The 15875-nt window shown below is 38.0% G+C and overlaps 2 protein-coding genes across 9 annotated transcripts in view; both read left to right on the top strand.

The window, feature by feature from the left end:
* NRG1 (neuregulin 1) overlaps positions 1–15875 on the top strand; it is a gene marked incomplete at its 3' end in the record, with an annotated part of 224649 nt that overhangs the window by 86206 nt on the left and 122568 nt on the right. The gene's annotated exons all lie outside the window — the stretch shown is intronic.
* LOC309651736 (uncharacterized protein) overlaps positions 1–15875 on the top strand; it is a 29602-nt gene extending 13727 nt beyond the window's left edge. The window contains exon 1 of the mRNA XM_082444722.1: positions 1–15875. This exon is cut by the window's left edge and continues 13727 nt beyond it. Within this exon, the coding sequence (XP_082300848.1) occupies positions 15678–15866 (189 nt within the window). The 5' untranslated portion in view covers positions 1–15677 and the 3' untranslated portion in view covers positions 15867–15875.

Raw genomic sequence — 15875 nt, 5'->3', positions numbered from 1 at the left:
CCTGCTGCTGTTAACATTTAAAAGCCTTTTGTTGCACTGTGGTATAAATTCTAAGTTGCTGACCACGATTAAAGAGAAAATGAAACTTGAATGGCACTATCTCAAAATCTACTTAAAGTCATGACAGGTATCTCTGAAGCAATATATCAGTTTTGAACACATGAAGAATAAGAAATTATGGCTTTTTTTGTGGCAGGTTTCTTTTTCTTTGAAATCAAAGGGGAAAAAAATACTGATTTGTCCAGAATCACTGAAACAGTGATTATGGATTGATAAACAGGGCGGACAGTACAAATACAGAATTAATTCTACCTGAACTTGAAATCTGATACTGTGCACCATACCTATTTTATAGCAATTGTAATTTTCTCATTTGTATACAGATACTATAGTAACATTAATAAAAAACAATGTATAACTAATTAAAAAGCAAGCACTCAAGAAAGATAAAATTCGTTGTGTCTTACGAAAGACACAAAGAATTAATTAGGATTATTCTTTCTGCATTGACTGCAAAAGCTTGGTGATCTGAATTGTGCTTCAGCGGTGAGCTCAGGACTCCCTCCAACCCCCAAGGCTCTTCTTTAACATTTGTTATTACTTAGCTATTTTATTTGGCAGGGATCCCTTCAATCCCATTTTCTAATGCACTGGCAAGCTTCCTGTTGCCAATAGCTTAGAGCCTACTACTGCTAGGGTAAGCGGCATAGCCGAACTTTCTAGGCTGTGCATCCTTATAAATAATGCATTTGGTTTCCTGTAACTACATGAACCCTTAGACTTTGGTAAGCATGTCTCTGTTAGTCAGGGTAAAAGAGTTGGGAGATGAACAATTGTGGAAATATTTGCAGGCAGTTACTCACTAATTAGAACCTGACTCCATCATAGATGCATTAATCACTGGGTTAAATGCTAAAGGAATGCTTATGATATTTATAGTAGACATAAACAAGATATATAAAAAATATCTTTGCTGACTAAACTGCATGCTTAATTTACCATGAAAAGTGCTTGTAATGTTAATCTAGGACCTTTCGAAACTCCATCACCCGTAATTAGGTCTAATTTGCTCCTCATTTTAAGAACCTTGCACAGAATTCACTGACTTTCTGGGTGTGTGCACACTTGTCCTTAAGAGCAATAAGGAGATGAGATGTTGGTTAAAGATAATACCTGATGCTCCAGGTATCTTGACGGTGTAACACTTTGTTGGATTAGAAATGAAGAAGGGGAAATGCTATGTTAATATGTTAAAAGCAAAGTAAGAAAATATACATCATACTTTTAACTTTCACGTGTTACTTATAGAATTAAAAATTAATGTTTTATTTGTGAGCATAAGGGATATTAGCACTTAAACAAGGGACACCATTTTTAAAAAGTGAAAACTGTTTCAGCAATGTTCTTTCAAATGCACCTTCAATGTGAATATAAAGTAAGAAAGTTCCACCCCAATATATATCCTTTTCTTCATTGGATATACAGTACCATTATTGGAAATTCACCGAATGACAGTGTTCAGCATTAAAATTATGTTGTAAGGCTAAAAAATTCAAATTGATTTAGATGTTGAATAAGTGGATTGCTCTGTATATTTTCATCAGAATTAATTGAAAAAAGGAAAAATCATGTTTCTAATTTGATAAAGGATATTAATTCTGATCATTTTATTGTTGGTTTCTTTAATTACCATCAATTCACATTTGAACAGCTCATATATTTATGAGGATGATAACATAACTTAAATAGTAAAGCTTATTTGGTCATCTTTAGTCTTGCCACGTCAGTGATTTTGCAGAGCCCAGGTAGTTACCAGAACTAATGTTAGTCAAAATGTTTAATACTTCTTTCTTTCAATCACGTTGACCTTGTTTATTGATTAAACTAGCTTCTACAAGCAACCAAATATTGAATCAAATCTTCAGATCTGTATCTGTATGTATGTAATATAATTTTTTCTTTTTGATGTTTATATTTTGAAATGTCAGAATTTCTATGCATTTAAAATGTTTCCTTAATAATTCAGGAAATTTGGGTAACTAAATTTAAAACTGTGCATTGGCATCACCAGTAAATAAGAAGTCTTCATCAAAAAGATAATAAAATGTATTAATATTTTATTTTTTTAATTTTAGTCCACCCGCCAAAAACAGTCAAGCAAAAAACTTTTTAAAGAACTGTAAAAAAAAATCAACCCACCATCAGATTTCTACTATAGCCCAGTCTGTTTTGATGGGTGTTTTGTTTTGATGGTTTCTGAGAATGGAAATAGATGGATTAGGTTTTTCTGCCTCCAATTGTCCGGTACTTCTAAAGGCCTCTTGCCTGGACATGGTCCCTTCTGGAAATGAATTTCTGCGTTCTTCTTCCATCACTCGTCAAAACAAAACGCTCTCAGAAGTAAATGTTTTCATAACTGGATCCTAAGTGAAGGACAATCTGAGAAAGTTAGACATGCATATACAACAAACAGTATTTCTTGCTGGGCTCTCTCTCTTTTTTTTAAATCACTCCACAATGTGTCTACCACACAAATAGAATCTATTCTAAGACTATGGACTCTCACTTCTGCAGTATTTGCATTCGTGCCAGAGTGGGATTAGGAAAATGAAATCCCTTATGTAACACCTTGGAAGCAGGAGCCACTGCAGCCTCCTTCCTTCTTTCTTTCTCAGCCTTATGCAGGGCCTGGCGCATATTAGGCACTTAGGAAACAATTAGTGAATGAATGAATGAAGTTCTCAAAGGCAGCAGGGATAAGATCAACCTAGCACGGATCTGGAAGAACTGAGAAAAGGCACACATTTTTAAAAATATGTGGGAAATCTATGGCAGAAGAGTCATTAAAGACCAAACTTTCCCTTTTCACTTTAATATGGATAATTTTGAACTTGCTGTAAACACACAATGCTTCCCAATACTGATTTAATTTCTTCCAAGTAATACTTGAAAGAGAGAAATGAAACTTTCCTGCTGATCTCTGGGTTTATGGCATGTCTTCTTCCCTCATCTTGTTCATATTAGAAGCGGTATACAATAGAGGGGCATTACAGTGTGTAGTAGGTTAAAGTTCTTTGATTCATGGACTTACCGGCAACATTATTTGAATGGGTTGGTTTCATCATGGCCAGAGTTAAGCCACACAGCATAACTAAGCACCTGATATTGCAAATTAAATTCTGGCATCAGAAAAAGGTACACTGATTTGAGAAGTAAATCTGTCCAAAGTGGAGATTGTGATATGTGTGTGAACTTAACCTTCTCATTATCATATTTATTCGTGTTCTTTTCTCTTCCTCCTCTCGCCCCACTTCAGTCTTGTTTGGGTCCAGGTCCTGTAGAGCTCAACAGAAAAATCATTTCTTATGTTATCAGTGACACTTTTTTAAATTCATTTTTTATTGAAGTATAGTTGAAGTATAATATTATATAAGTTACAGGTGTACGATATAGTGATTCACAATTTTTAAAGGTTATACTCCATTTATCGTTATTATAAAATATTGGCTATATCCCCTGTGTTGTACAATATATCCTTGTAGCTTTTTTTTGTTTTTTTTGGCTGCACCACGAGGCTTGTGGGATCTTAGTTCCCTGACCAGGGATTGAAGCCCCGGCAGTGAAAGTGTGATGTCTTAACCACTGGACCACCAGGGAATTCCCCTTGTAGCTTATTTTATATCTAATAGTTTGTACCTCTTAGTCCCCTACCCCTGTATTGCCCCTCCCCCCTTCCCTCTCCCCACTGGTAACCACTAGTTTGTTCTCTATATCTGTGAGTCTGCTTCATTTTTGTTATAGTCACTAGTTTGTTGTATTTTTTAGATTCCATGTATAAGTCATATCATACGGTATCTGTCTTTATCTGTCTGACTTATTTCACTTAGCATAATACCCTCCAATGACTTTTTTTAAGTCTTCTTCCATTGGTTGCACTTTCAAAATATAAGTCTCAAGAGGAGGAGTAAGGATCCTGATAGTGAGAATTATAAATAAGGAAGAACTGATGTGTATCTAATACTTGCCGCGATGTCTGACCTGCTTCTGTTTTTTACAGTCAACCTTCTCATCTGTTTTCCAAGGTGACTAAGACCTTACCGCGCTCAAAATTTGAATCATGCCTTCTCTCTCGGCAGATAACCTCACTTGCTACTTCAGAGGAAAGAGAGATTATGGGGTGGAACTTCTTTTACCTTCTTGCAAATCTATAAGCCTCAGCACAAGGCCAGGGACATAAGCGGCCACTTAGTAAACGTTATTTTGGATGGATGGGTGGATGGATATGTAGATAAATTAACATATACTGTGGGGCTTTAGAAATGTAAGTTACTTTCGTTACGTAAAATACCACGACTTTAAAATCTGCAGTCTGCTTTTGAGAAGCAGGTTATCCTGAGGTTTTCCATTTTTTACTTGCCAGAGTGTGAAAAGAAGTTAGTTTAAATGCTGAGCAGCAAATGTCCTAATCACTTGCTGTATGTTGGCTGAATTACAGTAATATCATTTCATTTTGAGTTGGACAACTCAAGCATTTAGCCCTGATTTTTTGACAGCATACATATCACTAAAATAATTATTTTTGTACCCATTCAACACATTTTTTTCCCAGCCAGAGGTTATTTTGAACCCTTCTGTCTCCATGAGTACAGTTAGCTCTGAGCCTAAGATGCCTAAGATGTTTTGCCTTCTCTTGCACTTTTTTTTTTTTTTTTCATTTCAGAGCTCTCTCTCTGCTGTTCTTTTGTATCACCAAATGCTTAGGTACCTTAAAAAACGCTTAAGTAGTAGTACTTGTCTCAACAGATTCTTTGGTATTAAGGTATATGAGTGGTTAACAATAATTTAACTTTTGATATGCCCATACGCAACTTGGAGTCTTTTTGTGGGTAAAGGGAAGACTGAGAGGGATGCAGTTGGACATGGGTACTTTTTGGATGCCTTTGACATCAGTCAGTGATAGACTATGGCAAACATTTGGAAGGACGTGGTGATAGAAGAAAAGATGGGGCTAAATCCAGGTATTTAACCTGGGGTTAAGGAGACAACCTGAGGATGGATTATTTGTCTGACCTCTAGTGACAGAGTCCTGGCAAAGCCTCAGGAAAGAATTTTTGAGAAACACTTCAAAAGATTTATGTTTCATTTGAGAAGCCTGTCTAAAAGCCCTTTGAACCACTTAAGTTAAGCTTTCCCTTCTTACGGACGGTATGTGGGGACAGAAATAAGCGTATGGTTGAAACTCTCTGCATTGCAGTGAGATGTAAAAGAAGTACTTTTCCTGCTAGGTTAAATTGCTGTGCATGCCTCTTGCTGTCAGTGACATGATTTAGTTAAATACATATGCTTTTAGAGGGGCTTTGTACTGCATCATAAATATTTAATAGTTTTATAAAATATGTGTATGCATAACTGGGTGGGAAATACAGCAGTGGAGAAACTCAACTTCCACATCAGAGCCTTTGGCCTTACAGTGTCCACTGACCAGTTGATCTTTGAAAAAGATATGTTCAGGATGGGAGTGTCGTTAACAATAAAAGGATTCTTTTTTTTTTTTTTTTTTCTCAACAAACTGAAGCTTACTGTCCAACCTTTCTGATTTTGTCAGTAGAATGAACTGTACAATTTCCCTATTCATGTTATTCATAGATGTTCCAGTCCCTAGTGAGTGACGTATCACATTAAAAAAAAGAAAAATCCCTTCTCAATAAATGAATGGTCTGGGAGGTGGGGTCAGGAAAACCTCTTAGATTTTCTGCAGCAGCTAATGGTTTGTCGCATAAAGATACTCCATTGTCATTAGATAATGATTCAAATTATGGTGAATCTTATATTCTTGATATAATTTTGGAATTCATCTTAAAGTAAGTGTGGCGGGGGAAGGTGGGTGGGGAGGCGTCGTGCAGTGGAGGAAGGAGGATAATTGAGTGCAGGTTACCGAATGTGGAATTGGTAGATTATTTGGTTTGGCATCGGCTTAGGAGTTTTTATAATAAAACATACTACATATATGGTAGTCAGAAACAGCCATGAAAAAGTCTTTTTAAACTTTTTCTAGCATTTCATTATGAAATTTTGAAACATCCAGAAAAGTTGAATGACTTGTAAACAATGTATGCCCAATCTCTAGATCTTACAGTGTTAACAGTCGCCATATTTGCTTTATCAAATATGTATCCATTTATCTATCAATCAGCTTTTTATTTTTGATGCAATTTCAGGTAAGTTGCATATGTGAATGCATCTTGTCTCCACATATTCCAGCATGTGTGATGTATATGTCTTAAAATAATATATAGGTGACGGATTATGTCAACAAATAGAATATAGGTTTCTCTGGAATAAGTCTTCATATTTGGACCTGGGATTTTCTAGTCATCGTATTTCAGAGTATAACTCAGTCATCAGAAGCCTTCCTTTTCCTGTTCCTGACAATCACTCCTTCCCGTGTCCCAGACTTCTAATTCTCCAGATGAAAAGAGGATGTGAGCCTGGCTCACCAATTCTCAGATATTGACAACATTGGATATTGTATGTGTTTGAATCATTCATCGCAGTAATACTGGACTGATCCCTATTTTGGAGTGACAGTCTTCTTTCCTGGATAAGCTCCCTTCCATTCACTAAAGTTTCTTTATTCTATACCTTCTTTTTTTAAATTTAATTTTTCTTTTATGTTGGAGTATAGTTGATTTATAGTGCTGTGTTAGTTTCAGGTGTACAGCAAAGTGGTTCAGTTATACACATACATATATCCATTCTTTTTCAGATTCTTTTCCCCTATAGGTTATTATGGAATATTGACTAGAGTTCCCTGTGCTATACAGTAGGTCCTTGTTGATTATCCGTTTTATATATAGTAGCTTGTGTATGTTAATCCCAAACTCCCTCCCCCCCTTTCCTCTTTGGTAACCATAAGTTGGTTTTCCACATCTGTAAGTCTATCTCTGTTTTGTAAATAAGTTCATTTGTATCATCTTTTTAGACTCCATGTATAAGTGATGTCGTATATTTGTCTTTCTCTGTCTGACTTACTTCACTTAGTATGATAATCTCTAGGTTCTTTATTCTGTACCTTCTCATGTAAGCGATTAGAGCCCACATTCTGTGTGTCCCCTTAATGATGAAATGCTGTTGAAGGTGTCTAAATATGAATATTCGTTTCTTAATAACCTCCAGAAAAAGGGTCTGAATATTCAGTAGAGTTGTGACCAAAAGTGGTCATGGGAGCATTATATAGATTAAACTTTCAAGTAGAAACAGTTGCAGTAAAAGGTCAAAGTGAGATGTTTCTACAGAGATAACCCATGTCAGTAATGATGGAAAATCTAAACCATCCATTCTCTGGCAGTAACTCAAGGATATTCTACATGGTTAGTACATAACTAAAGAGCTTCCCTTTGTAGAAATGAGTTGAAAGAGGAGGAGCAATAGCCCTGAATTCCAGTCTTGACTTTGAAATTAATTTTGCTGCTCTAGGCAGATTATTTTTATCTTCGGAGACTTTTTTTTTTTCTTTCTTTTTGTATAAGATAAAATTCATGGGTAAGGGCTGTTCCAGCTCCAATAGTCAATGAAAAATTGAAAACTAACTATTCTTGAGATTACAGTTCATCTTTGCATTAAGCCTACATCCTTTCACTCCACATAATTTCAGAGATAGAGAGAAAAGAAACAAGTCATTCTTAAACAAATCTGACTCTAGCAATATATGGTACGATTTATGATAGAAAGTTCTGAATGGGAGGTCAAATCATAAGACATTTTTGTCTTATGACTTTCAAATTCATAGTTTTAAAGTAATAAAAATTGCAACAATGCAGAAAGAGTTCCCAGCCCTTGGACTGAGAAATAACAGAAAAATATAGAGCTGGCATTTGATTTTAAATGGGATACTTCCACTTGTATGAGTATCGTAAGGCTTATGACCTTACAACAGAATCACGGGTTAGACGGCTCACTGGAATGCCAAATCAGTTCTAGAAACTGCATATATTTTTATCACTCCCTTTTTTCCCTTTGGTGGAGCTTTACGTTGTTCTTTTGATCAGCAACAAGGAGAGAACTGTGTAGACTCTAAAGAAAATGTATATTGTTAAAATGTTTCCTCTGGCTGAAGTCTTTTCAGATTTACGAATTTGGATTGTATTTGAAAGTAGAACAATTCAGATCATTCCTTTCCGCAAGCTTCCTTTATTTCAGGTAAATTGTGAGGGCTTATTTTATACGTGGCTTTATGTGACATTTCAGAATCTCTTGAGTAGATGGTACTCTCTTATGAGTAATTCATAACTGCCTTCACATGTGGACTACCTCACGCTCAACAGTTTCTACCTGAAACAGAAGATTTAAAAAACAAATTTCTAGGGCATCTGTAAGAGTGAGGTGCTCTACACTACATTTTTTGATTCATCTGGGGACCAGTTTATAGAGTCAGCTGACCAGCAACTGAGCTATAAACAAATAGCTAGTGCCTAAGTATAAATCAAGTTCAAAAACTTCCATGTTTTGAAACTTTACTGAATTTGTATTAAATTAGCATTGATTATCAGAGGTATTTCTTCCTTATGTTTAATTTCTCTTACTGCACCAAAGTACAGCCTTTATGATTTTCTTTAAATAAGTTTATACATGTACATGCACTTAAAAACACAGATGATCCCTTGTATTTTTGTGACATTTGCCACAGTATTTAAGAATAAAACAAACAAACAGAAATTATCTCTTAGCTGTGCTGCTTTGTGCTGTGAACCTATAGTAGTGAATATTAATGAAACAGAGCAAAGATATTTGTTCAAGTCAACTGAGTCCACATATATTGCTCTATTAAACATTATGAATGACCGTCCATCCATATAACCTCAGAGTAGTCACTACAAAGATGATTTTCCTTCTTTCCATCTTACACAGCATAATTTAATAGTATTTGCATTTATTCACACAAATAAAACTCTGCATGGCATATCCATGTCTTTAAGATATTTTTTCCGTAGTTTATACATCCCTCTTTAGTAGAGTTTCCATATTGATGCATTAACTCAATAATACTTAACTGAGTGCCTTCTGTGTGCCAGGCATGTTCTAGGTAGTAGGGATATAGTGATGCAAACAGACACAAGTGCTTGCCCTTATGGAATTTACATTCTGGTGATGAGTTTATCACACCTTTCAAAACAAAGCACACTGTGTTGAGAATACAGATAGTTCAAATGACTGCCACTCTCTCCCCAGTTTTTGCTCATATTTCTGGTATATTCTAAATACGGGAATGGAATGTTGTTGAGCAATGAGAAATAATATTTTGAGTACATAAAATGAGCTAGAGTTATAAGCCTTTGCTCATTTTCTCATAAAACTTCTTTTGAATTGAAACTCTCAATGACACATCAATTTATTATATCTTTGTGCTTTTGAGTTCCTTGGGATGCAGTGTTGCATCATCAGCACCAATTTAGAGTTCTTAGTTAATTAATAATTGTCGGAGATTCAATGCTACATGACCTACTAAGATTTTGCAGAAGAAAGGGCAACCTATACATGACAAAGTCTCATTATTTTAGTGCAATCCACTAGTAAAAGTGGTCAGATAGACTATGTTTTCCTTTTAACAGTAAATGTTGGGGAAGCTGAAACCATGATGAGTGTGCAGTGTAATTTTTTTTTATTGAGTTGGAATTCACATAACATAAAATTGACCGTTTTACTGTGAACAATTCATTGGCATTTATCACAATGATGTGCAACCACCATCTCCATCTAGTTTCAAACATGTTCAGGGTCATTGTAAAAGAAAGGTGATGTGTAAAACTAAAAACAAAATCAACCATTTGTATATAACTAGTGATTTTACTTATGGGCAGTGAGAAAATAATAGGTTCTTTCAAAGTAAACACATTATAACCATCAGATTTAATAAAAACATCTTTCTATATAAAATTCTCACATCCTCATCTTTGACATCATTTACTGTCTCTTGAGCTGTAGCTGAAGATCAAAGGATCTAAACTTATAAAGAACAAAATGTGCCAGAGTAAATTGATCATCTTGTTACAAAATGAGGACACAGACCCAGAGTCAATAACAAATATTAGACACAGCTTCTCACAAAATAATTCTTACAATTAAGTCAAATTGTCTTTTCTGAGATAATTTTCACTGGGTAAGAATAAAGTAGAATCAGAGACTTGACTCATCCTCCAAGTGGGCAGAAAAGTACCTGCCCTGTAAGGTGAGCTGAGTTTCATCTCACCTGTTTAGCATTATGAATAATGTAGAAGAACATCAAAGAGCACGTGGACCTGGTTTGCCCTCCGAGAACTTTTCTGTTTGGTTGAAGAGAGAATTACAGGAAAAACAGTTAAATGCTGGGTGATTCCCAACTCTCCATCCACTGAAATGATCTGTGGTAGTTGAGAGTTTAGCATAGTTGGGGTAACAGCGTTTCCCTAAATGAAGATAAATTCATAAAAGGCGTAGTATTTGGGAACAGTCATAAAAATTTGATAAGCACGTATCTGAACTGGACATTAAAAGATTTGAAAAAACAGAGGGGCGTATAGAGGGTATTTTGAATAGATAGATGGACATGAAAAAAGTCTGCCAATTTATTAGAGGTGCCGTAATCTGTGTAATTCAATCGCAATTAAAAATAAAACCGAACAAAATGTATGCATTGAACGGATAGCACAGCTCTAGTTTGGGACAGCCAGATACCAATAGACCTCCTGGCCTTCAAAGAAATTACATCCCTCAGTCCTATATACATAACATAGTTAAATAATAACACCTCGGAAGTTGTGCGCCAATAAAAGTAGCGTTAAGGAATGCTGTGTCTGTGACCTGGGAGCGCGGGAGGGCTCCATGGAGGAGCTGAGATGTGAGATGGGGAAGATTTCCAGATGGTTGGGGGGAGGATAGCGGATCCATTTGAGTACTTGGTCCTCTTATAAGAAGCAGCAAGTTTTAGGGATCCTTTTAGGCCCTGAAGCTTTCCTGTGAAAATCATGATTTCATAATTCATTAGCAAATGAATAAATCATTACAACTTATACATAGTCATCTTCAAAGATTGGAATCCAAAAATGTAATCACTGCTGTCGTCATGGTTTTAGATACCACAAAGTAAATTCTACTTTTTCAGCCATAAACTTAAGGAGCAAGGGTAAGCTTTTTCAGAGATAAATGTTTTCAGAGTGAAATAGCCAACACACCAAAAACAAAATGCAAAAGAGAAAATACGTTTACATAATATGGTCATCCTCTTTTCATCTTCTTTTATCTCCTGGAGTTACGCTAAATATTTCTGATAGTAAAATAAATAAAATGAATGCAGAAGCTGTCGCCTAGCTTGACTTGAAGTAGCAGAGGAATTTGAGTATTTTTTTCCTGGATGATAAAATAGGATTGCTTCCTTCACTGAAGCTGGCTTAGGAGGAAGCTGGAATATTGTGTATCAGAAACAACGTGTGTTCTGACTTTGTTCTGTCGAATTCCATTCTACGTTACTGAGTCTCCTCTTGAGCCAGGTTGACTTACTAACACTTACTTCCTTACTGCCGTGGTGGATTAACGGTGGTTGCAGATTCTTTGGCACTCTCTCCAGCAAGATTTATTTCCCCCGTCCTTGAATCTCAGCTGGCACTGTGACTGCTTAGCCAACAGGATGCGGTGGAAAGAGCCTGTGCCACTTCCAGAGTCAGTCTTAAGGAGGACTGTCAGCTTGCGCTTCCTCTCTCTTGGGCTGCACCCTCTCAGAACCCAGCTGCCATGCTGTGGGAAGCCCAGGCCACATGGAGAAGCCACATGTTGGTGCACCATCCAACAGCCCCTGCTGTCTTCCCAGCTGACATGTGGCATTAGCTGCCAGTCATGTGCGTGAATCTTGCATGTTTCAGCTCAGTTACACCTCAACGGATGGCAGCCCCAGCTGCCATCTAATGGAGCTGAAGAACCACTCAGCTGAACCCAGTAAACTGCAGGCTAGTGAGATATAACACAGTGGTTGTTGTTTTAAGCTATTTCAGGGCAATTTGTTTCATAGCAATATGTAACTGAAATAGCTTTCCAAGGAAAATCCCGGAACTGGGACTGTGGAAGAGCTCATTCAATTTAAACTATAAATAGATCATATTTTTTAAAAACCTATGCTTAATTCTTGTAACTTCTGAAAATCACTAGGCAGAATTTTAGAAGCCTCTTGTTTTGGAAACTAGGCACCTTTAAGTTCGTTTACCAACTACATGAAGGTAAAATTAAAATGCCTATTTCATTGTTACACTTTCTGGTTCACTTGTTTTTCCCGTTGAAGTAATAGATAAGCAATATGTAATGAGATACCTTCTTTTGATTAAAAACGAGAAACAGTATTTTTCAGCAGAAAGAGCATGAGTCAGACTTTTGTTCCAATCTTGGTTCTGTTGCTTAAGAGCTGTATGTCCATGGTTAAGTTATCTAAGCTGCCTGAGTCCATTTTTTAAAAATTATTTTCAAGATAATATGTACTATACAGGATTAGCGAAGGTCAGAAATCATGTATGCTGAGAACCTAGCAGAGTGCCTGGCACAGTGGTGGAGCTCAATAAAAGTAGCTTTTGTTGTTATGAAGGAGATGGTAATGTGGCTTTAAAAAGTCGTAGAAATCTGTCTCTTGTTCATTTTTTAAAGGGACATGGAAATGTGGGTGTTCCTGAGCTTTATTGGAGATGAAGCCTAAAGGGTTAAAGTGAGGTGTCCTTGCAGTTCTTCCTACAAACATGCATGTTTTATTGGAAGAAATTCTGATCCCTAATCCTATTCACACTACCCTGTTCTCACTTCTTTATTGCTATAGAGATTTGGTAAAGGGATAAAGGCAACTTCTGACTCGTAGTCTCAAGGGTAGAACTAATGGAAAATTCCTTTTATTCTTTACCTCCTGTCCTACTCCCTTTCCTCTATTAGGTTTACCTTCCAGTTGGATGGGAAACAACTTTAGAGGTTGCTGGCTCCCTGCAAGCTGATCTTAGCTCCAAGAAGCCACAGTGTTCATAGGCTACATCTCCAGGGAGGACACATACACATCCCACAGTCTGACTTGTGTAGTCCCGGGGAAAAAACAGCTGTGGCAGCCGGCAGGATTCTGCCTCCGAAGTTCTGTCCTAGCCTTTACATAATCTGTTCTTTTCCTTTGGAAGTGTTGGTCACCTTTAATAGGACAACTAGAGCAGTGCCCAGTAATTTCTTTGTCTGCTGAGTACGTCTGTTCTTAATGATCGAGGTGAGGTGAGTAGTTGTTATTGGTGCAAGTGAAGGACCCCTCTTCTTAACTATGGGTAACTGTTCTCAGTGTCTTCTCTCACCTGCCTGATGGGGCTACCTGAACCACATTTTGGTCTTTGAAATCTAGGTGACCTTGGCTGTGGGTGAAACGCCAGTATATTATACTTGAGTGAAATATTGGTTTGGGGCAGAATTGAGGAGTTAAGTACCACAAATTTAACCTGGGTGATATCTAAAGGAATTATAAATTATTCTAATTTAGCACACATATTTACTTGCCTATATTGATTTTGAGAATTTACATGAATATTGATAATTAAAATCTTAACACCTCTCAGTTGGAATACTGTAAATGCCTCCATATAGATTTTCTGTGATGTGAAATTTCATGTCCATTGCTAGAATCTTTAAGAAAAATCTCTCTGCTTTAAAATCAAATAGTTAAAGCTAGAAAGTAGGCATATGAATTATTTTAAAGTACCAGTTACTGGTATATAAGTGCAAGTTATACAGAGATGAACTTAAGGATAATTCATTTTGCCCATAAGTTTGTCAGAGTCATAATTACAATTATGCAAACTGGTTCAGGCTTTTGTCATTGTTGTTAGTGATAGTACTGCAAACACATTTTAAGATATTACTACCCTTTAAATCACTTATAATTACGGGCTAATTTAGTTTTGAAAGAAATGATAACATTATCTCATGCCCACTCAGAGCTTAAAAATATTTCAAAGCAGTGGAGATTGTGCTATACAAAACATAATGTGCTTAAAGCAGATTCTCTCAGGATTTAAGCTCTAAATTTTATTGCTTCTGGGGCTCACATGTTGGTTATGTAGTATGGATTTAGAGACAGTTTTTAAGACTCCTATTGACATATGTGAGCAAAATGGTTCCTTGGAAACCATTCAGGTGTCCAGTCACAGTAAAGTGTGGATTAAAGATTCAGATGCGTATCGCGTGTGCTGACACGCAACGAACTGGAGGGTCAGGGCAGCCTGGACTGCATTAAAGCACAGTGCATTTCTTCCCGTCTTTTAACCACTGCTGTTTTAAAAGGAAAAAGAAAAAAGTCAGCATCGAAACTATCTGTAAGGTAAAGCTACTGAGACTTAACCCCAAAGGCATGCTCTTATAGAAAACTCTTCTTAATCCTTGCAGCGCGGTTATAGCTGAAGACATGTGGTATATATTACAGTGCCCAGGGAATTCAACCTCCAACAGTGTAGAGTCACAATGAAGGCTAATTTCAGGATGAAGTGGGAGCCTTTGCTTCCTCTGTAGCTCTGTTACTTACCGGCATTTCTTGTTTGCTGGACATTAGTCCAGGACCGCTGTGAGTGGGACAGGGCAATGGAAATTTAAAGGGGACCAGAGTGGGGACATATGAACCTCTCTCCCCTCCCCTGGCACCCCGTCCTCCAACATACACTCAGCACTTCGCGCTTGGGCATCACCAAGTCTACCACAATCGTTGCAAAAAGGGCTGAAGGCAGAACTGTCCATGGTTAGAAAAAAAAAATGTTCTCGCTGTTGGTTGAAAAATCAGGTAATAACAGTCCTCTTGGTGTACAAAACTTATTAGAGGGCTGGGGAAGGAATGCTATCTCTCAGCAGCAGGCAGGAAGAAATTGCTGTTGAAAAGCTTACCTCTCTAGGGAGGAATCAGATATCAGACTTTGCCAAGCCTCAGGTCCAACCCATAAGGTCCCACCTACATCCCTCCCTCCCCCCCCTCCCGCGCCCCATCCCAGCTTTGTTAGATTGCTAGCATCGATTGCTGGCTTTTTCTGACCCAACAGTGGGTGCAGGAAAGAGAGCCAGCAAGACTTAGAGCAAGCAAGGTTGGGGTGGAAGACTGGGGCAGCTTCGGTAGGGAGAAAAAAAAAAAAAAGAGAAGGAGGCGAACGAGGTTGGGGGCCATGGGGACTAAGCTTAACTGGTGCCTGCCAGCTTCTCTTTGATTTGATGGCCTTTATTCCTTCTAATTGGATAAAATAGGAAGTCACTGGCAGTCCCGCGTTGCTGGGTGTACTGATTTTACTCAGACCAGCCAGCAGCCCCGGAGTGCGGATGGAGGGAGGCGGGTGGGAGAGGAGGGAGGAAAAAGAGAGAGAAAGGGAGAAAGGGAGAGAGAGAGAACGCTTTTGGAGGAGGAGGGGAGAGGCAGGGAGAGAGACGGCGAAGAAGGGAAGAGCCGCGAAGGAAGAAAGTGAATGAGCGCTCGGGAAGGACAAAGAGGAGTTGGTTGCCGGGTGAGGGGTGGAGGCAGGGCGGGGAGCGCAGTTACCGCCCCTCCTGGCCGCGCTCTCGCCTTCAGATCCCTCTGCGATGAGACGTTTGCCGTGATGCTCGGAGGGCAGGCACCTGCTGCTCTGTAATGATTCAGCCCCTTTCAGCCGTCGCGGTAACACAACAGGATGCTGTTGCTACTGTCACTGCTGCCTCTCCTGCCGCCGCCGCTGCTGCCGCCGCCGCCGCCGCCGCCGGTCCTGCTTTTGCTTTTACTTCTCCTGCATGACAGTTGTTTTCTCCATCTGAGCAGACCCCAGTTTCAGATGCTCGAGGTGAGAAACATGCCTTTCAGTTTGGGCTACTGGTTTACTTAATTGACCAAC

Source organism: Balaenoptera physalus (genome assembly GCF_965194825.1).
Source record: "Balaenoptera physalus genome assembly, chromosome: 21".
Classification (NCBI taxonomy): Eukaryota; Metazoa; Chordata; class Mammalia; order Artiodactyla; family Balaenopteridae; genus Balaenoptera; species Balaenoptera physalus.
Note: the sequence above shows the minus strand (reverse complement) of the source record. Positions and strands in the feature narration are given on the sequence as shown.